Genomic DNA, 27855 nt, shown 5'->3' with positions numbered 1-27855 from the left:
CATCCAGTCAGTCTTTCAAAATTTTGAAAGGAAAAAGTCTGAAGTTTACTCCATGGTGACTCTGATCACAAGCTCAGCTTGAGCTTCCAGCAGTTTCTTTTCCAGTCTCTTTACCCCAAGATGGCTGTGCTCTGAACATGAAAAATGCATGTAATTGCTGATGATTTTTCCCTCTAGAGAAGCGAACAGATAAGTCCGCAGTGTCTGGGGCTATTCGCCTGCAAATCAGCGTGGAGATCAAAGGCGAAGAGAAGGTGGCTCCATATCATATTCAGTACACTTGCCTTCATGAGGTAAGAAGTGGGTTCAGCTCCGTCATCACAGTATCACTTCTGTCTCTTGAAAAGGCAGATTTCTTATCTTTATTTCCTTGAAATGTTCCTCTCCCCAGATGAGCTTTCCTTTCCCTGCTCTGCAGGCCTGGAAACATTTGTCAGGAAGGCAAAGAAGGTTTTAGGCTGTCTCCCCCGTGCTGTGGGCTGGCTGGCTCACTCTGTCCCTCTGTCACAGCTGTGCTGCTGTCAGACAGGGATCACACGTTTGTCTAACTTGGAGCCCTCCATGGGTTTAACGTGCAGAAACCTCTGAATTTTCTGGAGTGATATTTTCAGTATGTCTTTCTTTGGAGAAAGCAAACTAAAATGCTTTATGAGAAGTTCTGATCTGGGGAGGGCTTTGACTCTGGCTGTTGAGTGATGCAGATGTTGATGTTATAAATGCTTCTGTGGTCCTGCACTGGTGTATAACTATGAACAAGCACTGGGGAGTGGAAGATAAGTGCGGTTACTGGGTACTGACATGTCTCAGGGTGCACTAAACTGGACATGCAGTGATGCAGAAGTTGGGAGAAATCCAGAGATGACTTGTGAGACAGGGTAAAGGGAAAACTCTGTCTCAAAGAGATGCATGGTGCCCAGTCTGTCTGTCAGAGAAGGCAGACAGTAGGGTCAGCCTCTAAGTGTCTGAATAAGGAAGAGTAGTCAGAGCTTCTTTCACCTGACATACGAGAATATGATGAGGTCCAGTGAGGTTTAAGCAAATTCAGATTAGAAAAGAAAGACAGATGTGTAACAGAATAATGTTCAGCTATGGGACAGGTTAGAACAGAAAGACAGATGTATCACAGGGGAACGTTCAGCTACGGGAACAACATATTTATCCAGATACTGGGCTAAATGATCCCTGTGCTGTCTTCTGGCCTTACGAGGAAACAGACAGACACAGAGCTTAGAAAAACATCAGTAGGCTGCTTTTAGTAGGCTGTGTTGTGTGCTTCAATATATATTTGTTGGTTTTAATTCAGTGATGGCTTCTTTTTGATAAGTTGTTTTGGTTTGCTTTCCTGCTGAACATGCATGATCACTTGCATTTTTTGCAAATATGTCACTTTTTAAGGATCACCTTCTTTCATTTGTGTATCCTAAAATAAAGATGATTTACAGCTATAATAATTCCACCAGGAAAAACAGGAGTGTAAAGCAGGGTCCTCTAGCTCCTAATGAGATCATTAGACTTTTGCATCCCTTACTGCAGGGAACCAGCTGTCTGAAAGGCTGATGAATCTGTAAGTGATGTGAATGTGAGGTTTACTGAGAAACCCACTGTAGTGAATGTGCAATTTCTGTACAGCAATGATAGCTGAAAGCCTTTACAGTGTTAGATAAAGTGAAAGGTTATGTTTAATAGTAATATAAGTGTCAAATTGTTAGGGGTGGTGTCTTTCTCAGGAAAAAGGCTGTTTGGACTGTTCAGCTGTATAATAATAATTACAAATCTGTTATGGAACTGTTACGTCAGCTAAATTAAATGGCTTGTCCATATTTAGGCATTTAATTCTGAGGGCAGAAATGTGTAGGTTTCAGGAAACTAATCAGTCTGTGGTTTCACTGCATTGAAGCACTCCTCTGCATCATTCACAGTGTCTGCTGGGTAAAGTTGTAGGTATACATGTGAAAAATTCAGTTAGGAGCACTTGGGAGGAAGGTAAAAGCAGAGAAATATGTAGTGGGTAGGAGGCAAGAAAGAGGAAGGAAGAGCAAAGAAACTTGTGTTAGTGCCTTCTCGGTAGTTCCAGGCTCTTCATGACACTCACTTGGAAGCTTCAGCAGCCTCACATATAATTTCATTCCTGTTTTGTATTTCAGAACCTCTTTCACCATCTCACAGACGTGCAAGGGAACGGGGTGGTGAAGATTCCTGATGCCAAAGGAGATGATGCCTGGAAGGTGTATTTTGATGAGACAGCTCAAGAAATTGTGGATGAATTTGCAATGCGTTACGGCATTGAATCGATATACCAGGCCATGACGTAAGATACATTTCCTGTTGTCTTGAGTGCCGATAATTGGTGTAACTACTTGATGTGACTGTTAATATTTAGAAGATGAACTGTGTTGGTAATGGAAGACTTGGCAGTGACATTGCTCTTTATGGGCTTTACTGTGAGCGGAAGGAGACTGCTTGTCTCTGAATCACTGGTTTCCTCAAAGTCTAAAAATTAATGTCTGACAAAGTGCTGGAATTAAGCATCCATCTCAACAGCTTGTGTGAGCACCTTAAAAACCAATTATAAGGAATGACATCAACTTTGGTAGTGTGAATGACCGTATTTTATTATTGATAGCTGAGGCATTTCTGTTTTAAGACTCCATAATGTCAATTTGAGCTTTCTTCTGTTAAAAAGATATTGTTCAAAGATCCCATGGAAGATTTCTGATCATGGAAGAAGGAGGTGAGGTTTAATGGAGGTGTTTGTCCTACGTGTCTGTTGTGGCAATTGATGCAGTCAGTCCTTTGAAGTGATCAATTTCCCATGTGCTGCTGAAGGCATTTATAGGAAGTTTGAGTAATGGAGCCACTGATTTGTCCTCTTTGGAGCCAGGCTCATGCAGTTCTTCATCTTCAAAGAGCATTTTCCTTGTCACTCCACTTTGACTTGGATTTGGGATTAGCCTCTTAAAGACTAGTAGTGCTGTGCTTAGATCATTTCTTATTTCAAATGTAATGTTAAAAATAGCAAATAAAAGTGAACTTTTTCATGTGAGAAGCTGAAGGTTTTGGGGCCTGGGTCCTTGGACTGATCTCTATTTATGTCACCTCGCAAGCAACTTTCCAGCCTGTTGATTTAGGCAAAACGGGAGAAGAATCAGAAGATACCTCTGGGGGTCTAGTACCTGCTTATAGGAGGGCTAACTTGTAAGTTTAACCAGACTCCTCAGGGCCTCTCTCAGTTTGAAAATGTCCAGGGGTGGAGATCAACCACCTCCCTGGGCTCCTGTCCTCAGGCTGTATTACTCTGAGAAAGAAATTCCTGGTTGAAATCCGAATTGGAAAATCCTGCTGTGAATTTCCTATACTGTAACTGCTACGTATTGCTGCTTATCTTTTAATTTTTCCCTCTAAAAGGATTTTGGCCTGGCTCAGTCTTCTCACTAAGTCTCCCCTCTCTGCTAAGTTGTCAAGACATTGATTAAATCCCTGTGCCTTCTCTTCTTCAAGCTAAACAAAGCCATTTTATCTGTCTGTCTTTATTTACCAAGTGCCTCAGTGACTGATCGGTGCATAGGTAGCACATAGCAAGCAAGTTAACATCGTTCAGGCATCAGCATCATGTTTGTCTGAAATACTCACTTGTGAATTTCCACAAAATTCTGTCACTGAACTTTTGTTTTGTTATAATCATTTTTAGGTTAACTAGCACTGATGCTAATGTCTGTGATGAGTCCCTTAGGGACAATGCTACATGTAGAAAATATTTCCCAAATTAAGTTTGGGAGCTCAGTGAGGATTCCTGCATGAAGGACTATCTGAAAATGGCCCAGTTCTCCTGTCTGTTAGAATGAGCTTAACTTGCAATGTGCCATAATATCAGACTTCTTAAGCTCTGACTTTTTTTCCCCATATGTCTAACAAATTTTCTTTGATTGTTTAGCCATTTCACAAGCCCAGATGCTTCTGGCATAATTTTGAGATTTCCTGCAGGAGGGTTCCTTGTGCTTTAATGAGAGCAGTTAAATGGGAGAATGCAGATGAGCATGCACAGTGCAGGCTGGAAGGGTTCGCCTTAAGGAATGCACGTATCGGTGCAGCACAGAAATGCCCGTTTGTGATCTCGCTGTTATTGAGTGCTTTGCAGTCGCTGCTGCCTCATGTCACCTCACAATGTGTGGCTACTTCAAGTGGCAGCAAATTACATATTTTTCCTTGTGTCAGGCTTGATTCTAGGAATTGGCATCAGGACGCAGGGTATCACCAGGGCCACAAGCTGTTGGCAATAGTTGAGAAGCTATTTCGTGAAATGGAAAGGGCTGTAGTGGAGGGATTTTTTTTGTTTCGAGTGTATCTGTTGTCTAGATGTCATCTTTCTGGGGAAAAAAAAAAAACAATAACAAACAAAAAACCCCATCTCTACAATGCTGGAGATTTACAGAGAGGGAGGAAACATCACTTTCACCTGTTCATGGTGCCAGCTAGATTAACGGGGCTATTAAAGATGTAGCCAAGTTGCACTACACAAAAGGGACCAGAATGACTTACGCAACTGTCCTTTTGCAGGCACTTTGCATGTCTCTCTTCTAAATACATGTGCCCAGGTGTGCCAGCTGTGATGAGCACCTTACTTGCCAATATCAATGCTTATTATGCGCACACAACTGCCTCCACAAATGTGTCTGCTTCGGACCGCTTTGCAGCCTCCAATTTTGGGGTATGTTTCTCTGTTTGGTGATTTTACAGTTTGACTCCTGTAATTTGCCTGTGGTGCTTCTGCCTTTCAATAAATAACTTGCTCTGCTGAAGGAACATTAAATCTGTGAGGAGTTGGAAGCCGCAGAGTTCTTCTAGACTAGACAAAGAGCACGATTTTATTGTTGTCATCATCACATATTTTAGATATTAATCAGTGTAATGCATTACGCTGTTTACTCTTCGTGATCAAATTGCACTGAAGCACAGATGGTATGGAAATGAGCAAATAATATTAAACTCTGCGTGGTGATGCTGTTGATAAAATATACCGTGTGATCTGATAGTTTCAGAACTTTGTTTTTAAAAACAGCAACTGCTTTAAGAAAAAAAATAGTCTATACCCCTAATGCTTTGAAAGTTTTTGGCATAACGTGTGGTGGAATTGCATGTGCTAGAAAAGTATTTGGAAAAGCTCGTGCTTCTCGTCAGACTGAGAATATATAGATTGAATGAGGAGGTGTTCACAATGCCAAACCAGAACCCAGAAGATAGTCACGAGAAGCCTGTAATTCTTGTCACTGAACTATTAGATAAAACCTTGGAGCTGTGTCATTGTTCTGAATTAGACCCTTTTCTGGCTGTTCCTTTACTCGTCTCTGAATAAATATTTTCTCTTAAATATAAGTTTGGTGCAAATTGCAGACTAGAAATCAGTGGGGTTTTTGTTCTGCCTCTGCTTCAGAGTGATAACAGAGTATTTTTCTGACACTTCTTGTCTTACATAGACTTCAGAAATAATTAGAGTATAACAGTAAATCCAAGAATCGAAAGAAAATACTGTTTGCACAATACAATGTATCCATATTACTTCCTCCTGCTCTCTTGAGATCTGACACTAATTCACTGATATCCTGCTTACTCTGAACATTGATTGGGCAGTGACGATATGTGATATTTTTTGGTGTTTTCTGCTCCACAGAAAGAACGATTTGTGAAGCTTCTGGACCAGCTTCACAATTCACTTCGGATTGATCTCTCAATGTACAGGGTGAGTGGGAATAAACAGAATAATTTCAGGCATTCTGATGGACATTCAGAGGGGAAAGACACCATTTGTACTCTTCTTAAGTTTCTAATCTTCTAGGTAGTTTGTATCTGATGGAATTGTCATACAAGGTTGTTGCTGGTTGTTTTGCTTGTGAATAGAACTTAAACCGTGTCTTTTTCTTCTGTTATAACTTCCTCTAGACATCTGAAATAATGTAAGGATTGTGAGCTGTGCTCATCTCTGATACTCTCCCAGATATACGGGTTGGATTGGGTTAATTCATTTGAATTATTCTTATCAGCTGCTTCAGGTATCATCTACAAAGAGAAAACAGGCTTGTTCCCCACTAGTAAGACAGAAATCTTTCAGAGGACCTGCAGCCACGTTGCCGCTTTAGGTCTGGCAGCCTTGAATCCCTGACTCTGGACATACAGGATGTGCTCTGAGGTTGAGATCCCCCCCTCCTCAGCACGCTGGGAAGAGATGAGTTTCAAATGTTGGTATCAGCCCATCAGGATTCTTAAACCCTTTAGTTTCTCTCCTTGCTTCTCCAGTGTCAACATAGTCTTACCGTATGACTTGATTTTTTTTTTTAAATTCCTTGCTATATTATTTTAATTAGTGACTAATCCATTGAAAAAATTTAAAATGGTGGCAAAATATGAGCTTTGGTGGTTTTTTTATTATTATTATTTATTTTATTTAGAAGTAGATCCTCTTCTGGTTAATGCATTTGTCTGAAACACGGTAAAACAGAGAGAGGAGGGAAACACGAGCAGACTAAGAGGAGAAGTGCATCAAGAAGCCAACAAAAAGAACAAGGGGCAAAGTGCAGAAGAAGATAAAAGGAATGTTGTGTAAAGAGCTATTCTAAAGTTACATTAGTAGTAAGAGAAGGTCTGAAGAGAGCACTGTTACACTTAGTAGTAGGGAGAAAATTATCAACACGTAGCAATGGGAAGCCACAGTGGTGATGCCTTTTTTGTTTGCTTGGTCTTCAATAAGAGCTGCTTTCTGGCAGCTAATGCAACTAAACCTTGGACAGGATCTACTGTAAAGGACCAGGAAAGTCTTGTGCAGTGTAAATAATATAGATGTTATCTAATTGATAGTCTATCTAGATAAATGGCTGAAGCAATTTGAGAACTCTTAGTGATTATTTTAAGACCTCTGAAAGGCAAGTTAATTTCTGGAAGAAAAAGGTGTTAGTTTCCAACTTTCAAGAGGGGAGATGGCAATTTACAACCTTCATTACCCAGATTAAGCCTCTCCCCTCCCCAAATTTAATCGAGCTATTTGTAAACATTTAAAACAATGTAGAACCAGCAGTGTGGATTTTTCGGAATGAAAATGCGTGTTCCTTCCAGGGCGGGGTTGTGGGTGAGGAGGGAAGCGGTGGAGCCCTCTCAAGAGCAACTCCAAGTCACTCTCTGAAAAATTATTTTGAAAAACGTTTTATAAGCAAGTGCAGTTTTTCTGTATGTATGTCGGTTGTTCCTTTCGTTGGCTGGTCACTAGCTGACATAAGCGTACAGGAGGTTGGATTTCAATACAGATGATGTTTATCTTTTCCTGATTATTATTCCTAATCAAGAACATGGATTCAGTCTCATTCATCCAGTCGTTTGTGTTTGAAATGACACTTGGAAATATTTGATTTCCTTTAATACCCCGAGTCCCAGAGAGTCCATTTGTGGACAGTTTAACTTTAAAAGGGGAGTTGTCTGGGAATAAGAATCTACAAATTACTGTGAAGAGCATTAAATCATTTGTAGTCGTTACCTGAGCTGCAGCAATACTCAGTTGCTGCCGAGAGACAGCGTATTTTTCTGCAAGTCCTCAGTAAAAATTTAAAATCTTTTTACCTTCATCTTTTTAATAATTTTGGAATGTGCAAATATGAAGAGACTATCCAGATGAAGATTGCCTTTGGTGATTTACTTGCAACCAAGCCAGTCACATCAGCTTAAATAAAAGAACACGCTGAGGAGCCTGAACGCTGTTAAAGGACAGAGGAAGGAAAGGGCACAGTGCCTGGGGTCAAAAAGGGAACAGTCTCTTCCAAGAAACAAAGCTTGCTGAGTTCAGCATATATATTTAAATACGTACAAATATATACATAAATGCACACACACACGCATGCACACATGTACCGTATCTGAAAGGGACAAAGATACTTCTCATTTCAGTGGAACCCAGAGAGTGGAAGGGGAAGCTATAGCTACGGACAGCAGGGTGGTGGGCACGGTATGTAAAATAAATGCCTCATAACAAAGGAAGCTCTGAAGGATGAATACTTATCTTGACAGATTTGATCTTACAGGGGACTGAGTGGTTCTGATGAGTCCTTACAGTGAAAAGTGCTCATTTTCCCTTCTCAGTCCAGTTTGTTGCTCTGGAGAAGTCACTAATATCCAACACCTCTTGGTGTCTCGGAAGAGAAGCCAAAATCTGAGCAGCAATTGCAGAAAGGAAAGGGCACGTGGGAGCAACCTGGGGCAGGAGGCCAGGGCTGATGGTGGCCAGGCTGTTCCTCCCCGCCTGCTCCTTCTGCAACCAGAGAGAGATCTCCTGCCACCAAGGGCTGTCAGTCTCCTGGCATCCTCAAACTTTACATTCGTATGAGAAGCTGTTTAATTAAGCAAAACAGATAAGCTGCTCCAGCAAAAGGGTCTTATTTATTGAGCATTGTTTTGACTGGTACGAGCTTCTTGAGCAGGAAATGTTTCCAAGACACTTTCCTGATTTAGCACATGCTTGAAGCCTTGCATGGATCTGGCTGTGCTTTCCAACAGGATTTCCCTTTTTTGTCGACAGAATAACTTCCCAGCCAGCAGCCGCGAACGGCTGCAGGACCTGAAGTCTACGGTGGATTTGCTGACCAGCATCACTTTTTTCAGGATGAAGGTAGTGTTATGAGTGGGAATGGGGCCTCTGTGGTTTTTGACACAAAAGTTGGATTGCCATTTTCAAAGCATTGTTTCATGTCATTGTGCTTTAGACTCTTAAGGAAAATCGAGATCACCTGCTGACCATGTGATAAACATCCACATTTTCTCTCTACTTCACTGTATTTTGCATCATGAGGGTGAAAGCCTGGGGTTTTAGGAAGATAATTTACTTTTAAAAATAACATTAATAAGGTTTTCCTAGAAACTTGTCTACAATATTTATCAGTCTGTAACATCTCTTCACCATCTTTTATCTAGCAAATATTTTAAAATTTATTTCTTGGAGGGTAAAATACTGAAACGGGGTAGTATCTCTTAGTAGAGATCCAAGAACGCTATGAACTGGTTCTGCAGTTAAGTTTATTGTTCTATCAATGTGCGAATAAATTAATATTAGTTCCTGATCTTTGTTCTTAAGCTGCTTTTAAAATACTGTTATAGGCTAGCACATGCCACTTAGTGATTTTTTTTATCTTATCAAAAAGAAAACAAGCCTTTAATTTGAAATATTTTTAGGAAATTTTACTCTTAAGCCCTTGAGTAAATTATGTCATAGAATTTTATTTTAAAAGTGCTCATCTGTCAGTGTTGAGGGTTTGCTTTATAGAAATACTCCAAAAAGTTTAGATGTAGTGGCAATATCAACATTTTCTCAGGTTGTAGTTTTATTCGCAGGGTGATGCTCACGAATCTGTAACTCTGCAACAATGGAATAATGAAAAGAGCTATTGTTGCAAGAGGAGAATATGTACCAGTTGGCACATCCCCAAGGATTCTGGTCTGCTTTAAAATTCAGTAAAGCTTGTGAAGAAAGATGTCCTTAAAGAAAGTTATGGTATTTAAAGGCATGTCAGTATTTGGTCTTTAGCAATACTTTCCAGATCAGATGTAGTGTTCTCCACTAGTTCACTGCATCTTCTTCCAATGATTGAAAGATTGCTTGTTGGTTTTATAGCAAAATCCTAAAAATTTAGCAGGAATTGAGTGTGCTTTGCTCAGATTATACATGTATCAAGCCCCATGACTTATTTATTCTGAAGAATCTTCCTTGGTGCTTCAGAATCCTCAAAAACAATCAGAATTACGATCCTGTGTGGACGTTAAGTGTTGTCACTGCTGTTTATGCCTGGGGAGAGCAAGCTGTGCGTGGTTTCAGGTCATGGGTAGCACAAGTTGCTGAGGGCAGATCCACCAAGTCCTGGGTAGTTCCCAAACCCCATCACCTTGTTCTTTGATTTACGAACAGTGCATTGTTTGACTCTTTGTTCTCTCCTTGCCAGGTCCAAGAGCTGCAGAGTCCTCCCCGCGCCAGCCAGGTAGTGAAGGACTGTGTGAAAGCCTGTCTCAACTCCACCTACGAGTACATTTTCAACAACTGTCATGAGCTGTACAGTCGCGAGTACCAGACAGATCCTGTGAGTGTCTGATAAGCACGCAGAAATCCAAGTTTCTGATTTTCTTAAGATAATATCAAGAACACTAATTGGTATAAAAAGCCAACACAAACAAAATCATGTGACTTGCTATCTTCTGAATGCAAAAAACTTGTAATCAATTAATGAGCACTAATTACTAAGTGGAGGATGATAATTGTTTTACACTAACTAATTATGATTCGTTTTGCCAGCCTCAGCAATTTTATTTCACGAGTAGTTATTTGTGAAGGGAAGGTTTGATGCAGCTTTGAGTGAGCAAAATCCAATTAGAGCAAATGCAGACCGATCAAGAAAACGGTCTTTAACATAGATAAACCTCAAGCAGTGAAATTTTATCTTGTTTTCTAGCACCCACTGTCCTGCACTGGGCTTAGGAAGTACCTCTAGAAGCAAACTGCTTCCAAATCCATGAGAGCTCTGCTGGCCACTCTGCAGTAATGCACACACCATGTGTCAACATGGATATAGTCATCAACCCAAGTGCCTAAAAATTAAGTATTTGGAACAAGCTTAGAGCAAATGATGTCTCAGCAGGTCTCCTGGAGCCTGTCCTGCTCTTGGCATGGTAAAAGATAAAACAGAGATTATTTGGGTTTGAGGCCACTGGTAAGCAACATGGTTTGGCATGTTAGTGTGTTTTGCAAGTTACCAGCAGACATTAATTATTTTAAGCTCTTCAGAAGAAAGGGACCACAAGTAATTAATGTTTGGTGTTTGCATGGTGATCTGCATTTGCTTTTTCTTTCCCCTTGAAGTTTACACTGGTTTTCCAATGGCTTCCTTTCCAGAACAAAAATCAGGACCTTCCTCCTGAGGAACAAGGCCCCAGCATCAGGAACCTGGACTTCTGGCCCAAGCTCATCACTTTGATAGTTTCCATCATAGAAGAGGATAAGAATTCTTATACCCCAGTCCTCAATCAGTAAGAATCCTCCATGTCCTGCATGGCTAATGCTAGTCTCTGTGTGCTCTGCTTCATTTGTTAAACTGCTTTCTATCTCTTCTGTCACTTGTGTATTTATAGAAGTACTTATCTTGTCTGTCTGTCTTTCTGTCTTATCTGTCTCTGTCTATATAAATAACTCTTTTTGATTGGGATGGAAGAGTTTCAAAAGGTTCAGTTACGATGGCGTTCGAGCACAAACACCCTGATTATTACAATCCTGAACTCAGGGAGGCACCTGAAAATGGGGTGAGAGTTCTTTTGGTTTTTTCTGATGTTGAGCAGTTCTGGGATGCACATTAACACACACAGCAGTGCCGTGGTGATGACACCTGAGGCTGTGATTTAGGATCACGGTGTTCAGTGCAGCACTGGGAGATTGCATCGGGTGGGGCTGGCACAGCATTGGAAAGGAACCTGAAACCAGTCTGTTTAGCTGGTGGATACTCCTCCAACAATCCCACAGGGCAGGAGAGAGGAGGATATCTAACAAGGTGTTACACATAAAGAGCTGGGATGTGCCCTAGTGATGTAACATGGCAGGAACACCTGACCAGTGTTCATCAGTCAGCCTAGTAACTCTAGGGAAAAGAAAGAAAGAAAGAAATATGGACAAGAAAATGGAAAAAGGTGCAAAGACATAGAGATCACAGTCCCAGAATTATTGTATGTACCTATTCTATGCATCCAGGCCTGGCTTTTCGAGTTTAAAACCAGTCTCAACAGCAGTGTTGTTTTCAGGTCATTTAATCTGTGCCACAGAGTCCAGTCCAAGATCTCCAGTTTCCACCTGGCTGTTCATCTAGGTGAAGGAAGTTTTTGTGATGTTGAGCTTTTAAGCTTGTAGTTTAGCGCAGTGCTGGATAAAGAAGAGTCCCTTGCTCTGATACATCCCAAAACTTTTCCCACATGTCCCCTCAGGTTTCCTCAGGAGCTTGCTGTTGGGAAGATCAGCGCCGAGGTGATGTGGAGTCTCTTTGCCCAGGATATGAAATACGCCATGGAAGGTAAGAGAATTCCTCATTGCTGCTAGCTGACTTGTTGATGATTTCTTGTTCTCTGTCCATTTGCTGCAAATGAAGCTTGAGCGCATTAGTCGCACCACTGTTTTGAGCAGGGATTTCTAGTGGTTTGTTTGTGAACAGCTGCCTTATGGCTAAGATTTGAGGCTCAGATCTGTGTGAGCTCTAGGCCTGTGTGTCAGGCTGCATTGCAAGCTGTTTTTCATCCCAGGTGGTTTGAAATTAGAAGCTCACTTTGGCCTGAGGATGCCATGGCTTAGATCAGCATCAGCTTCTTTCTGCATTGTACAGTGGTAGAAAGGGCTGGAGAAGTAAATGGACTCTGGGTTGTGCAGCTAGTTCCCTGGATAATGCAACATAGCCTAAGTCGTTGATAGAAACATGCTGTTAGAACAAATCCTGCTGGAGACATGTTCGTTTTGAATTAATTTTTGCATAATTCCATCTAGTAAAGGAGAAATTTTACGGTTTCTGAAGATGAGTTAGGCATGCAGAGTCCAACAAACTCCCAGAAAGGAATTCTGCTACTTGAAGTACTCTTGTGATGGTTGATAACAGTTTCTGAACTTGATTTTAGTTCTATACATTCATTTGCAGAATGTTATCAGCTTCTTACAAGGTTCAGAGAGCATACGGCTCCCACCAGCTCTGCAGCAGCAGTTTTTTTCCCAGTATTTTGCAGGATCAGGCTTTATGATCATCTATAAGGTGATATTGTGACAAAACAGAGGTGCCTGTGCTTCCCACAGCATGCTAGCTGTGTTCATATGCCAAAAGAAAGTCAGGTTACTGGTTTTGTTCGCTCACAAAGCTCTGTTTAATCCATTTGTTCCTGGTTTGATCTAAGCTGGCTTGTAAGAGTGACAGCCTGTTAGTCTCTAACTTCAGACTTTTAGAAAAAAACCTGCTGCCAGCTCAGGGAGTTTCCTGCATTTTGTTTTTCGGGAACAGTCTGTGGGTTTGCTCTGTAAGCGAAGAATATCGACTCCATCTCTTTCTTACTCTCTGTCAACACGACGGGGATAGCGACTGCGCTGTGGGGGGACACCCTTTGCCATCTCAGGGCTTGAATTCAGTGAGCTGCAAGTCTGGATTAAATATTCTCCCTTCTGTGTTAGGAACTTTTTATATATGCTTGTACCCCACAGTGCCTTTGTCTTCTGAGGTCGTGCTGATAGATGAACAGACACTGGGAAGAAGGACTAAGACCCACTAACTGTGTTAGAGTGTCTGTTATAGTGACTGTCACTACTTTTTAATGCAACTGTGATAACTTCACAATCACTTTCCCTAGAAACTGTTTCCTCATGGATCCTTTCTGGATCCCCTTTCCATTTTGTCCTTATTCACCCCTGTGCACTTGCCCTCAGGAATTTATAATGCAGGTAGCTCTTCCATGTGTTGTAAGTGCCATATCTTCCTCCTTTCCCAGCAGCCATGAGTACTGGATCTCTCCAGCCCAGTTGCTGACTTTCCTAAGATTCCCTTTTCCTGTTGCATCCAAAATGCAGCTGCAGAAAGGTTACTGATTGTCTGAGTGAATTTGACTGTCAAAAGGGACACAATTTTGATTTATTTTTATTTTTATATTTATTTTCCTCTTTCACATGGGTCTATTAGATTGCCAGTGCCCATCTTAACTTTGCCTCCCAGGTTTTCTCTGTTTACATCTCATACTGTGTCCCCTCTGCCTCTGTCTTCCCTGCTGAATGTGGGCTTATTTTGGCTTTTCCTGGCATCTTTCTGGTGACTTCTGAAGGCAAGGATCCGTGTAATGTTTCCACCTGCGAGTTCATCAGTGCATAGCAAATATTTGCTGAAAGAATATCCCTCTTCAAAGTGCTTCTTGGTGGGAAAAGTTGGTACAAAGGCAGCTGATGGACCGGGAAGGGCTTTCATTTTGAACAAAAGCTGAAAAACTGCATGGTACATGTATATGTACTCTAGCTGTGCAAGTCATGCAGGAAGACTGAACAATGGCAGCGTTTGTTTTGGTGTTTTTCTCTTCCAAATATGTATTCAAGAAACCCATAGGGTGCAAAATTCTATTTGAGGCAAGTGTGATCCCTCACTGCTTTGCTCTCCAGAAACTTATGAAGAACTTTGTAACAAGTTCTACAATAGTTCATTTACAGGCCTTACCACATGTATTTTAAATACAGATGATTGGATTAGCTCAGTGCATTTTTTTTAAATGAGAGGAAAAAAGGGATTAAAGGAAACAGATTAAGTGATGTGAAGGATGATGATTAGATTTGCCGTCCTCAGCTCTTGTTTCTGTCATTTCTCGGTTTCAGTTGCTGATTTCTCTACCAGTTTAACTACACAAAGAGTTTCGTGTTCCCGTCTTTGCTGGTTTGTAGAGTAATCCCTGGGTGTGTGTCTGGTGTGCTCTAAGATATGTATGCATAGGAGCTCTCTGCAACAAAAGCTTATGTGTTTAGTGGAGATACGTGCACATAAACTCAGAGTATAAGATTTAGTCCTAACTTTCTTTGTGGTGTTTTCCCTTTTGTTCTTTTCCTAAGTTCTAGATAACATGAGCTCATTCACCTCACCAAGTGGTAAGTTCATGTTCCTTAGTAGAGTTTATATTTGTAAAGACTTCCATCTACTACCTCTAGTTTTAGCACTTTGGATGTAGTTGCTGGTATTAGCTTTAGTTTAGCTCTATGCCGATGGTGAGCAGATCTGCAACGAAGATGTGGAAGACCATACTGCTACTCCTGCATAAATGGAGGGTATGTGCTGCTTAGGAGACTCCTGTTCTGACTAGTCACTCCAGTTGTTTTCTGACAGTTCCCAATACACTGAACAGTTCTGGGTGAGAGCCCCTTTGCTGTGTCCCAGGCATTAAGCTGCAGAGAGAGCTGGGAGGCTCAGGTGAGAGACAGCTTCTCTGAGTTGGAGAGCAGTGCATGGCTGCATCAATTGTTTTCCTATTTCCCCTTGGGCAGCAGCTAACAGTGCCTCTCCCAGCTGGAGTTTTCCCCCCTCTGCACCATGCACCCTGTGCAAGACAATGTGTAAATGGTAATTTATACCTACAATAGAGTGCTTAGGGCCTTCAGAACCAGAAGTTCCTTCTGAAAAGGTAGATTTCTAATGTGTAAAATGTTCACGTTAAAAAGATGAAACATCGGTTTTTCTATTTAAAGTACATTCAGCAACTGGTAACAACAGTCATGGCAGCAGTGTGTTTGACTTCTGGAAGGCAAGTGTGCTGCAGACCTGCCTTATGCCTTCGTCTTCCCTAAGGAGACTCAGCTTCTGAGACACAGCAGATGCCTCGGGATGTACCCTGCTTGTTTTGTTTTCTCCCAGAGCAGTGACAGCTCAGGACACCAGAACAGCAGACCTGTCCCTTTCCCCCCTCACTGGCAAAAGCATTACCGGACAAGGCATTGAGATGTTTCCCTTGTTGCGCATCAACTCAAGAGTAAAACAGATCAGATAGAACTGTTGTGTGGCCTGGGCTTGGCTGGCAAGATCATGCTACCCAGTAGTCACTGTGCTTAGAGGATGATTTTTCCAAGTCATACAGGTAACTCCACCTCTGGGACACTGACCAGTGCTCAGCAGCTGGGTAACCTCCTTGTGAGCCCACTAGTAACTGGAGTTACTAGTTTTCTCATCCTCTGTGAAACTTGTGTGACTCAGAAAGCATGAACACCCTGAGGAAAGAGGACTTCACTCTTCTTTTACAAGGAAGACATTAAAAGACAGTAATAGAAAATCAATGTCATCCTTGACAGCAATGGTTCATCTTATTTTGGACACATCACCATTAGGAGAGTTGCAAACTGGAAGCATGTCTCATAGAAGGAGAGACTGAGTAGACTTCATGGGCAGTATTGAAATAAATCATGCTGCTACATTCTCACTTCTCATAAGGGAAGTGGCGTTGGGTGCACAAACAGATATCAGCCATCTAAGTGTTAACGCTTCAGCAGCCTCAGTACCTATCAGAGTTTCTTTGCAGAAATTCAGCATTATTTGCTAAATGTTGTCACATGAAAAGTAGGTTGACATGCTTTAAGGGTGTGGTGGAAGTCCTTTTCTCTGCCTGAAAAATAGATCCAGACATGACACTAGAAAGTGTGCTGCTAGGAAGCAGTTCCCTATCAATGCCTTAATAATACGGCCTTGGTGACCCTGAAAGCTCTTCTCTGGAGGAGACTGTTTGCAGATGAAATCTGCTGAGGAAATGTGAAAATGTGAGAGCCTTAACAGAACTCTGTGGTCTTTTCAGGATAAAACACAGCAGTTGCTGCAAAATATAATATCTGTGCACTCTTCCACTGTTGCTGCCGCTAAGCTCTTTAAAAGCCAGCAGGTTGTAAAGCAGAACAGAAATGTGCTGAGACTGATGGCTCCCATGCTCTTGCCTTTTTCTAAAAAGGGCTTTCAAAGTGTAACTCTGGCTGACTTGTTTTCATGTCACCTTCGAGTGCTCTTAAACATTTCCCTTCACAAAGAAAGCAGCTGATCAAAACTGTGCAGGGTCCATTGAGGGAGGAAGGCAGGTGGTTCGAGCTGTTGGGGATGAGAGGGCTGAGGGGCTTTCTTTGTCTTCCATTGTGTTTGAGCTGTTATGGTTCACCTTTGTCTTTTCTCTGTCACAAGCCCCACCTTTCTTTCGCATACGTAAAGTTCTCTTTTATGGTGGTAAGACCTCTACTTTTTGTTTTACTTTCCTGTAGTTTTATCTCCTCTCCTTCACTGCTTAGACGTCTAGGTAGGCCTAGTAGCAGTCCTTGGGCTTATGCTTCTGTGGCTGTTTTGCATCTTCCTCTTTGCAGCTTAGTAGTGTTTTAAATGTCCTAAAAACCAGGAAAAGGCTTGAGTTACTTTTACTGCACTGCTTTATTTTGAGGAAGTAAATCTGATTTGAGTCCTTTTTACCTGCAAGTGAAGCCTCCCCTCTGCAGGAGCAGCACTTTCCCCATGCCGGAACAGCGCCTGGGTGGCAGCACGTATCAGCATTAATGAAGTTCTAATTGTCCATTGATTTCCTCACTCTCCCAGGGAGCTAAGCGGGCCTGGTTATTGCTGTGTTTGTTTCCAGTTTTAGATCTGTGGAGAGAGCTCTGCATTCTCTTCTGCAGTTGTTCTTGAGGGAGGTCAGCAGTTCAGACACTGAGTGTACTCACACCTCCTTAGCATTCAAGAAAGATGCAGACTTATTAATGTGAAACATGAATGGACTTTCCTTGGCTCAAACACAAGCAAATTCACTATGGAGAGTAACTGGTCGTAGTACAAGTGAAATAGTAGTACACGTAAAGTAATTAGTCCATCGAACCTGGGGACTATGTCTCTTAAATACTGGGCATTTTAATTTCTTTAAAACAAAGATTTGGTTTCTTTTGGGGGGGATTGTATCTGTGTAGATCTGCTAGACATGAATTAGAAGGAAATATGTATTATACTGATTTGCAAACAACTCTCTGCAGTGTTTTGCTGCATGGGAGTTGACAAGGCTTGTGGAATAATTATGCATGAAAAGTTCTTTGGTTTTTGTGTTTTCAGTTGAACAATTCATAATTCATTTGGCCTTTCTTCTTGTGCATATTGTTGAAGCTTCAGTAGAGACATGGAAGTTTCTGTATGTTTTGAAATAGTTGCAAGAATTCACATTTACATGAAAATAGATGATGATATTGTAACATAAGCTTTTCTGTCGGGTACCTGATTAGAAAGCTGGGGCCATTTTACATTATTAAGACGTTATCTTCTGGTGAGTCTCTGTAGCATCTGTTGCTTGTGTGTGCATATATCTGCCCAGTTCCTGGATACTTTTACTGAAGTCCTAGATTAAAGGCCTTCAAAGTTAAGAGAGAGATGCCCACTTTTAACGTAGTTAAGTCCTGTCTACATGTCAGCAGTGATGCCCTTGGAAAGTTACATCAGTAATGAGGTAACCACATAAAAGGTAGGAAGACAAGTCTGAAGTCAAATTTGGGGAAAAAACAAACCCTGAGTCTAAGCCAAAATTGTGTATGTTTTAGTCTCATATCTCACCCTGTAGTCATGGACTAGCAACTTGTTGTGGTGCTAGAGTGAACAGAGAAGCCTGGCACAAAGTGTGTTCATGCTGTTGGAGCTCGGCAGAAGAAGGAGATGGATACAGACAGGAGGCACGTTGGGTCAGTGGTACAGGGTTGCAGTGCAAGCAAAAGGTGGCTGCTGGGTCCTCTTAGCATCATGAAAAAGGAATTAATTATATTCATTTCAGGGATGATTCTGAAGATCAATGCCAGTAGAAGAATCTGTGTGTGTAAGTACATGAGGGATGAAAAAGGGAAAGCATTGAGATGCTTTAGGGAGAATTTAAATAGTTTAAAAGCAGGAATTGTTTGCTGATCAGAGATGGGACTCAACTGCTGAAAGATGGTAGTGTGGGCATAGGCTGCGAAGGACCTTGAGAGTGAAGACAATGGAGCATACATGTCTTGTGAAGGCGAAGAAGAGAGGTGGTCAAGAGAGATGATCTCTGCAGAAAGATGGAGTACGGCAAGTGCTTTAGCAGCGTAGGTGTGTGGAAAGAGGCATATTGTGGACGTAGGTGTGTTATACAGGGAGGAACTGCATTATCCTGATGTAGTATGGTTACAAAAACATAACAAAACCTGCCAGGAGGAAGAGGCTCAGCAGCAGGTAGATACCCATGGGTTGCTCCAGTGGACGGTGCTTAGGAAGGCGATACCAATAAGAAAACAGTTGCCGTCTGAAAAAGTGTCATGAATTTCTCTCTGCTGGGGATCAGGAAAGGCTCCAGCTCCTGCATAGCTTGTTTGAACTTGCTTGTGACTCACACTGTCAAACCCCAAAGAACTTGATTCTTTGTACTCTTGTCTCTTACAGGATGTAGTGCAGCATGTTCGTATTTACTGTTTATATCCAAGAATGGACAGATTCGCTCTCCTCCATTTGTTTCCAGTAAAGATGAATTCTGAACTGTCATATGTTAAATGCAAAGACCACAAGATAATGCTCTATTTTTATTGCTTTGACAACCGAAAAGTTTTAACAAATGGAAGTATTAATTTGAGAAATAAACTCCAGAGCCCCAGTGGTCAACTGCCAAGAACCCCCGCATACTGCCTAAATTATGTGTCATTAAGACTGTGTGGCTCTGTAGGTGCTTCATTCCCCAAAACCATTGATACTGTGGACATGCTTTATAAAACCCTTCCGTGCCTGATGCAGTGATAGTGGTAAATCCAGATCTAACTGCTTTTTTCCTTCCTTACAGAGCATGAGAAGCACAGACTGTGTAAAAGTGCAGACTATATGAATTTACACTTCAAAGTGAAGTGGCTGTACAATGAATATGTCCGTGATCTGCCTGCCTTCAAGGGAAAAGTGCCTGAATATCCAGCGTGAGTGTGTTATGTCTCCTGTAGTAAATCCCCGCTATGCATCCTTGTGTTACCTCGAGAGTGGTCATTTGGTTCTCCAGTGGCTGCCTTCTTAATACACCGTTTCTTCACTCCTGATTTTCTGTGTTTATGTGCATGTTTGCCCCTCTGGTGTTCTGTGCCACTGCCCCTGGCACGATTCAATCCCTTATTGTACAATATCTCCCAAGATCTCATAAGTTTTACCAATGGCATGGATGGTCTTTAAGCTACTTTGTGCCTGCAATTTGGACTTTGATCAGTTCTTGAGCAGCAGACTTCTGGATGTGCGTTTACATTCTTGTGTTAATAGATACAGGTTTATCTGTATGTACTGTATGTGCGTCTGTGTTTGGTATCGATGTCCTATGTATACACACGCAACAGGATTTGTAAGTAAAATAATGCTTTCTTTTTTCAGTAAGACCAGGTAGTTAAGTTGGAAACATCAGATAAGCTGTCATTCTTAAGCTCTAAGCAATTGTTTACAACTTTTATTTAGTTTTAAAACAGCAGCAGTAGATTTCAGACCTGAGGAAGGTTTATGAGCCCAAAAAGTTGTCTGACCAACCTGGAGAGAATGTTATAGCTAGGGTCTCACACTTGGCCTAAAGCAACATCAAGTCTGTTGTTTCTGACCAGTGTTAGCTGGTTTTGAGAGACTTTCAGTGCTGCTTGCTCCACATCTTTCAGGCAGCTTTTTTCCCTGTGCTACATTATTACTCCTCCACTGGGTTTTGGGGGTTGAACACACTCCCCTTTATTTACCCTCCAAATCTTTCTTGGTGCAGTTTGAGCTTTTTATATCATGTCTGAGCAGTCTGGGCACAGAGAACAAATCGTTCTGGTTTTGCAGGAGTAAAATAGTTTTCTCATGTCCCTTCCCAGTCTTCTGCTGGTTCCCGTTCCCAGCTTTCTTTGTGAGTGAGGTTTACTCACCCCTCTCCAGCTGGTCTGAGTCTGGACATAAAACACCAGACTTAAATACTGATGTTTCTTTTAGATTAATCTTGCATTAGAAGACACTAGAGGCAAACTCTCCATGATGAGAACAAACATTTCCAGGATGCAATAACGTCCCCAGGGAAGTGATGGGTTCTCCAACATTGAACGCTTTTAAGATTGAGCTGGACAAGGTGCGGGGCCACCTCGTCTAGACTGTGCATTTTGCCAATAACGGTTGGACCGGATGATCCTCGTCGTCCCTTCCAACCTGGTATTCTGTGATTCTATGATATGTTGCAGACAGTGCTGCTGCTCTCACATGCTGGGATGATAGCAGCACTTTTGTTTTCCTTTCTCCAGTGGTATCATTGCCTGGTGATGGTTCCAGTGGGCCACAAGCCAGCCCCCTCAGGCACCGCTAACAGTATGTCCTGTCTAGCTGTTCTTCCCATCCTGTATGTGACTGTTCATTTTGAATTCTGAATTCTTTTCCCATCCTGCAGTGCATACGGTTCCTCCAGCCTGGTGCTAGCTGCGTACTAGTAAGACTTGAGGTAGTCAGTTTAATTGCTTGGCTTGGGCTATGGGCCTTGCTTAACGAATCAGGTCAGCGAGAGACATTAACTGAGCGAACAGGGTGCTGGAGTGACAGTCGCAAAGCCCTGTTCTAGTTGCTGTACCTCTGAGTCAGTGCACTCTCAGCCAAGCCATCAGATATTCTTAATCTCTCTTTTTCTCCTGTGTAATCAGGATAATGATGTTCAGTTTCATTCTGCAGTCTTTTGCAGACTGTTCTGCTCTGCTGGCCTTTGTGGTGGAGCTTCAGTGCTTGTGTACATTTGCAGCCGCTGGCTCTGTTACTCCACTCTTGTATTACAGTACAATAGTCGTATTGTCAGACACAGGTGACGTTTATTTCAACCACAACCTTCACCTGTCACGAAATATCCCCTTGGTGTCAATTGCGGCAATGTCCTCTTGTTCTTTGATTTGCTTAGTCTCAAATATTTTTAGTCTTGAAGCTTCCTTAAATGAAGGAGTCCACGCATTGGGTTTGCACATCAGTAAGCTCTTTAGATGAAACTGAATTGCAACTGTCCAGAGAACAGCTGAGTTATCTGCTCAACAGCCAAGAGGCTATCAAGAAACTCTCTTCTTGTGTTGAAACCGTGAGAAACCGTGTTTCTGATAGAACTGAGATATGATTGAATAAGGCGAAGGCTCCAGAGTTTTGAAGCAGAAGTTTTTATGCTTCTCTTATTTTTTTAAGTTCAGCATCAGTTCTGAAACTGATGCAGCAGTGTTACTGGGAGTGGATCACCTTTTAGCTGCCAGCTAAAAGCTGTGAAGTGTCATATTTTGAAAAACCCTGGCTTTTTAGATGCGTAAAGAAGTGTTCTGTTTTGTTTTAGTGCTGATGTTATCATGCAGCCAGTATTGTAGCTGTACTGGAGACTACCTCCTCTTTGGTGGGGAAAGGCATTTCTTCCTTTGAAATCCCATCTTATTCTTCTGACTCACATCTTCAAACACAGTATTTACTACTTTTACTCTTGGAAACCCTTCCTGCGTTCCTGCCTGTGCGCTTGCCAGGGATGTTGGTCAGGTACCCACATGCATCAACACAGCAAATGAGCAAGATTAATTCACCTGTAAAGTCTGAGGCCACAGCAGCCAGCATGATGGCCAAGCTGAATTTGCGGCCTTTTGGGTTACGTTATTGTTGTGCAACTAACCACTGTGAACTTTCATTTAGTCACAAAGCACTGCTCTGTGAGATATATTCTGTGAAAAACCTTGTCTGGAGAGGCTGGCTGTGCTGGCCCTGCAAGCACAGAAAGTCTCTGAGGCAGCACCGTCAGCCTCTGCCTTGCTTGCCTGTGTGTGAGTCATTATGGCATTTGCTTCTAGATCAATAATTGAAGCAGATGAAGAAGAAGAAATTTGCTATATAACAACATTTTCAAGCTATTTCTGCATGAGATCGATTATTTTTATTAGCTTCTGCGCTAGATAATTTTGAATATAATTTTGGATACGTTGCGTTCGTAGTCTCAGCAGTCCCTCCTCAGTTGCTCAGCAGCCCAAGATGTGGTAGTAAAATACTGCCAGGGGTATTTAGCCTAAGATAACTCTAGGTTTGTGTTACAGCTGAAAGCAGGTTTTAGTCCTGAATGTACCTAGAGACTGGAAGCATTTATAGATTATTTGTATCTCTTGTGTTTTCCTGCCAGCCAGTAAAGGACAAAGTTGAGGCTGGCTTTGCAAATGTAGTTACAGAATTTCCTGACCTGACCTAAGTGATTCACTTTGCATGTGAATATTCCTATTTAACCTCTTTCTGGAGGTTTTGCTTTTTTGTTTTTGTTTTGTTTTGTTTTGTTTTGTTTTGTTTTAATGGGAGGGAGAGCAAACCCACCACCACTCACTCAGCACCACCTTTTTTCTTGCCACCTTTGTTTAGACAATTTGGTAAGATAGTAAAATACCTATGCACTTGATTTTTGTCAGTCAACATGTGGTAGTCATAAAAATGGGCAATGATTGTTCTCAACAGTGAGTGATCCTTTAATACGGATGTAGTGCAATAATTAAGGATGAATGATAATCAGGAAGTTGTTCTGCTTCTCAGAGTGAAAACAAACAAGTAATCCTCCCTGTACATGGACCTATGACATGAGAAGCAGTCAGCAACCTGCAGCCTGGGCATTCTGGAAGAGGTGGAAGATGTGTTGTTGCTTCCTGGTAAACTGCCCAAGTTATCAGCCTAAGGATTGCGTTGTAGATTTAAAACAGACTACTGTAATTTAAAACACATGCTGAAAGCTCGAGAAGCTTGCAGCAAACTCCCAGATATGCTGACTTTTAGGAGCCTGAAGTGCTGGTCAAAAGGAATTTTTCCAGAACACAGAAAGTCCATATGTCTGTGACAATGTTCCGCTGCTGCTGTCTATATTAAATAGGAGTGCATGGACAGGTTGCTGTTGGCGTTTAACACAGTGTCAGTTGCAATTTCCAATATTAGCATTGATATGCTTTATATTTCAAAGAGCAGAGAGTATTTAAGGCTATCTAGTGTGCTGTGCCTGTGAATTTGCTTTTGATCTCCCTCTCGTGTCTGGCACACGCTTTCATGTTCTTTGCAAACTCAGCCCATAATTAGCACAATCTCTATGAACACAGCTGCCTGTTTAGAGGAGGCTGTACTCTCTGAAGCTCATGCAATAATCTTTTGTATAGACTGTAATCACACATGGGTGCTTTTTTCCTTTATTTCTGAAGGCTGTTTAGTAATATTTGAAATTAAGATTTGCTTCAGCTGTGGTACGTTGGCACTTGCACACAACAAATCCTAGACAGACATTTAAATAAAGCTGTAAGTGCTCTGTTGTTGCTTAAACAGAGACACGCCCCACCGCCCTGCTTTTGTACTATGCGGTTATGTCCCATGGAGCGGAAAACAGAGGGATGGTCAGCTATAAGATCCCATCACTGAAGCTGCTTCTCCCCTTACCTGTTTGGCCAAGGTGGGGTCGTGCAGACGTGCAGCGGATAGCTCCAGACACCACCTCAAGTAAGGCATCTCCCTGAGATTCAGCAGTGGCTGTTTCTTGGATTCTGCTCTTCCCTTCTTCTCCTCCCTGCTAAGTGAGGAGAAACAACAGAGATAGACTTTGCTCTCCTGCTTCTAGGACCTGCCTGTTTTGGGGACTTGACCATGCTCCAAGGTCCGGTACATAACATGAACTAAATCTGTGCTTCTTTAAAAGAAAACAATGCAGGGCTGCTTGCAGAGCTTATAGCATTGATTCTCTCTCCTGGCACTCCAGAATTATGTCTGTATCTGCAGATAAGGTGGCTGAAGGGCCCTGGAAAATAGGCACTTCTTTTCCTCCCTTTGTATTCATTTGCAGCTCTCACATGAAAGATGGTAGATGTGGGTGGTGGGACAGTGTGTCATCTCTTAGCATGTAGAGATAGTGATATTGGAGCTCTCCCTTCTCCTGTCTGGCACAGGGGCGAAGGGGGAAGAAAAGACGAAGTGGTCTGAGATGGTGCAAAATTAAAGATGGTGCTCAAGGAGAGGAAAGGATAAGGTTTGAAGAAAAAGGAAAGCTGGGAGAAAGACAAAACCAGCACAGGACAAGCAATCGGCAGAGGCTGGGCTTTGTTCTGCTTGTCCAGCCCAAGTGATGGTACAACCACTGCTGGCAGGTAGCTTGTGCACAGGTAGCAGTGTTTTTGGGAACTTTGGCTGCAAGCACAGATAACAGCATTCAGAAATCCAAAAGTGGCAAGCTTTCGCAACATTTGCTGGAACAACAGCGCTGTCGGTCTGGTCAGGGTGCTCTGTTTCTTGCTGTAACTTGCTGTCTTTCTTGTCCCTCCTGCAGGTGGTTTGAGCAGTTTGTGATGCAGTGGCTGGATGAAAATGAAGATGTGTCCCTAGAATTCCTGCATGGTGCTCTGGAGAGAGATAAAAAAGATGGGGTATGTAGGTCATTTGGTGCTGCATCCAAACAACGCTGTAAATTCAGCTCTCATACAAATGGAGAATGCAGCCCTTTTTGCTTTCTGTACAACTAGGAAACTCATTTATTTTAGGCTTTTCTCTACAGGTCACAGAGAGTTAATAGCAAGGTGCATACACTAATTTATATCGGTTTTCTTTTCTACTGCTGTTAATCTGTGAGCCAGTAGCTTGCTGCTCTCTCATCTCTCTGCGTAATTGAAATATAAGGCATTTTGCATATACTTAGTCATGCAGTGAGAATGTGACCTTAATCCATTGACAGAGTAATCTTAATTTGCTGAGTATTCCCAGTGGAGAGCAAAGGCCTTCCCATTTGTTCAGTGACTATTGGCACTGTAGTCTGTGATGCTAATGCTAATTTACTTTAATATCGCAATTTTGAGAAAAATCTCTAAAAAACTCTTCACTCTCTCCTCCTTACCTCATTAACTGACAGGCAAGATATGCATTTCATTAAGGGCTGGAGCATCATCTTGCATTTCCTTGGTGCTCGTCATACTGTAGTTGGTGAAGTAAACCCTATAACCCAACAGAATTGGCTGTTTAGCTTCTCTGTGCCTTCTGGAGAGCATTTGACTAATTCTGCGGAGGATATAGGTTTTGGTGAAGTTGTCCTGCTTCCAACACAGCAGACGATGGATACACCCGGAGAAAGGGTGTATTTCAGATCTTTGCATTTGAGAATGACTCTTTTTACTTCTGCTTTAGTTTCAGCAAACATCCGAGCATGCTCTGTTCTCTTGCTCAGTGGTGGACGTCTTCACCCAACTCAATCAGAGCTTTGAGATCATTAAGAAGCTGGAGTGCCCGGACCCTGTCATTGTCGCTCATTATAACAGGAGGTTTGCTAAGGTAACACCTTCAACGTCCAGCTGCTTATCTTCCCTTAGTGGGATGCAAAACAACATGATGGTTTTCTTTGGGTTTTATTGCCTGGAGTTCTCCTGGAGTGATAGAGGACAGGTAACAGTGCTGACATCTTGTCTTTGCAGACTATTGGGAAGGTGCTGATGCAGTATGCTGACATCCTCTCCAAGAGCTTCCAGTCCTACTGTTCCAAGGAGAAACTGGTGAGTCATGCTGAGTTTCTCTTCTGCCCTGGAAAATCACGTAATTGTCCTCATAAAAACAGGTTACTCGCGTTGCACCTGACCATGTCGATGGTGTAAACATTTTCAGTATTGTTTTTTGTCACCATTCCCACACTTTTCTGGACTGAATTCTGTCTTGGACATAGAATAAAACTGAGTATTGAGGGTTATTTGCAGGACCTGGAGGCTGTGAGGTGCCCTTGAAATTAACTTTGACTCTGCCTGTCTAGGTTGTGTGTCACAGAGATGATTAAAAAAAAATGAACAACAACAACAACAACAAGCCCAAAACAAACAAAACCCTCCCACACACACAACAAATCCCACAACAACAACAAAACCGCAAAACAAAAAAAAAAAACCTGAACAAAATGAAATAAAAAAGCCTAAAACATGGGCACAAGTTGCTGTGTAGATCTGGTACTCAGCAACATTCTTGGTTTACTGTCGCCTCTATCTAATTACCTTGCTATTTAATCCTGAATTAAGTAGGGTTCTATGTATTAAATAATGTTGTTATGTTTTTGAACCCTGGGTCTGTCCCATGCTGGTTTTGCTGTCTCACACACCTGTGCTGGGGATGTGACTGTAGAGGGAAAAGTCCATTGCTCAGGCTGCCCTTCTTTGTTGCTCCCAAGCTTGGCCTGGCAGGACCCATTTGTGTTTCTGAACACAGCTTTGGTTGGCAGTTCCCCTTCTGATCTGGGGAATAGTATATCCTCATTCACAATAGTATATTGCAGCATTATGAGGCTGAAGGTGACACAACTTGGACACTGCAGGGCATGGCAGGAGCTGCAGGGAGTTGGGACTTGTCGTGTTGTTGATTTCTCATCAGCTCATTCTCGGTTTGTAATAAAGCTGAGGAGGAAAATACAACAGCAGAGATCTCCCTGATCTGTGGTTCCTGGAACCAGCCATCCCATTTCAAGCTGGAGAAAGAAAATGGCTTGTCTTTTTTAGGTTTGAGTGCTGAAATCTGTGCATGCCGTACGTCCTATTGGACTCTCGAATCTGGCGGTACTTGGGGAGGGTTGTGTAGGCACAGACTGTACCGCTGGTGAAAATCTGTTGACATCCTGAGCAGTAACAGACACCTGCTTTTGTCCCTTCAGCCCTGCATCCTGATGAATAACATCCAGCAGCTGAGGGTGCAGCTAGAGAAGATGTTTGAAGCCATGGGTGGCAAAGAGGTAAGAGGGCTAGGAGACTGAGTATTACTCATTCCTGCTGCTCTGTTACTGGGTTATGTGGTACTTGCAGACTGCAATCATAAGGAGAGCCCCATGACACCGGGCACTATAAGAAGTGTGAGGGGGCAGCCATGCCTGAAGAATTTTCAAAAAGATTTATCATAGGATGCAGGAGAGAATGTTTTGAGGAACAGAACAGCATGAAGGAGAAAAGAGAAGGGTATGTCCTGTGCTCACACAGGCAGGGCTGGTGGTTTCACACCTCTGAAGACAGAGAGGTAGGTCTAAGAACTGTTGATGTCAGGTCGTTCTATATGGCGTATAAATGTGGGACAGTACCTTTCTCATTAGATGCCCAACATCTAATATATTGCAGACATGCAAATAAGAGTAATGTACTCATGCTTTGTTGGACTCTCAGATGTGTCCATGAATATATTATTAAATATCTTAGTTTTTGTTCTTTGCTCTGAGAGAACCATTTTTAGAGAAATAAGGTTTTTCCTACCCCAGATCCCTGTGTTTGTTCTGATATAATTTCTGTATCTGTTTTTTTTTTTCCTCCTCTGTTTTTCATTGCTTTTCAAGATTCGGGAAGATGAA

General features: G+C 42.1%; 1 protein-coding gene across 7 annotated transcripts in view; it reads left to right on the top strand.

The window, feature by feature from the left end:
- UNC13B (unc-13 homolog B) overlaps window positions 1-27855 on the top strand; it is a 222614-nt gene that overhangs the window by 159887 nt on the left and 34872 nt on the right. For all 7 annotated transcript variants that reach the window (XM_065860354.2, XM_065860353.2, XM_065860351.2 and 4 more), the window contains 13 exons: window positions 178-293; window positions 2145-2308; window positions 4555-4705; window positions 5666-5734; window positions 8552-8641; window positions 9966-10100; window positions 10910-11043; window positions 11986-12071; window positions 19345-19471; window positions 24829-24925; window positions 25677-25820; window positions 25961-26038; window positions 27175-27252. In XM_065860354.2, the coding sequence (XP_065716426.1) occupies window positions 178-293; window positions 2145-2308; window positions 4555-4705; window positions 5666-5734; window positions 8552-8641; window positions 9966-10100; window positions 10910-11043; window positions 11986-12071; window positions 19345-19471; window positions 24829-24925; window positions 25677-25820; window positions 25961-26038; window positions 27175-27252 (1469 nt within the window). The remainder of the gene's footprint in view (window positions 1-177; window positions 294-2144; window positions 2309-4554; window positions 4706-5665; window positions 5735-8551; window positions 8642-9965; window positions 10101-10909; window positions 11044-11985; window positions 12072-19344; window positions 19472-24828; window positions 24926-25676; window positions 25821-25960; window positions 26039-27174; window positions 27253-27855) is intronic.

The sequence above is a fragment of the Patagioenas fasciata genome, chromosome Z (assembly GCF_037038585.1).
Source record: "Patagioenas fasciata isolate bPatFas1 chromosome Z, bPatFas1.hap1, whole genome shotgun sequence".
Lineage (NCBI taxonomy): Eukaryota > Metazoa > Chordata > Aves > Columbiformes > Columbidae > Patagioenas > Patagioenas fasciata.
The sequence above is the reverse complement of the archived record's forward strand: the minus strand, read 5'-3'. Positions and strand labels throughout refer to the sequence as shown.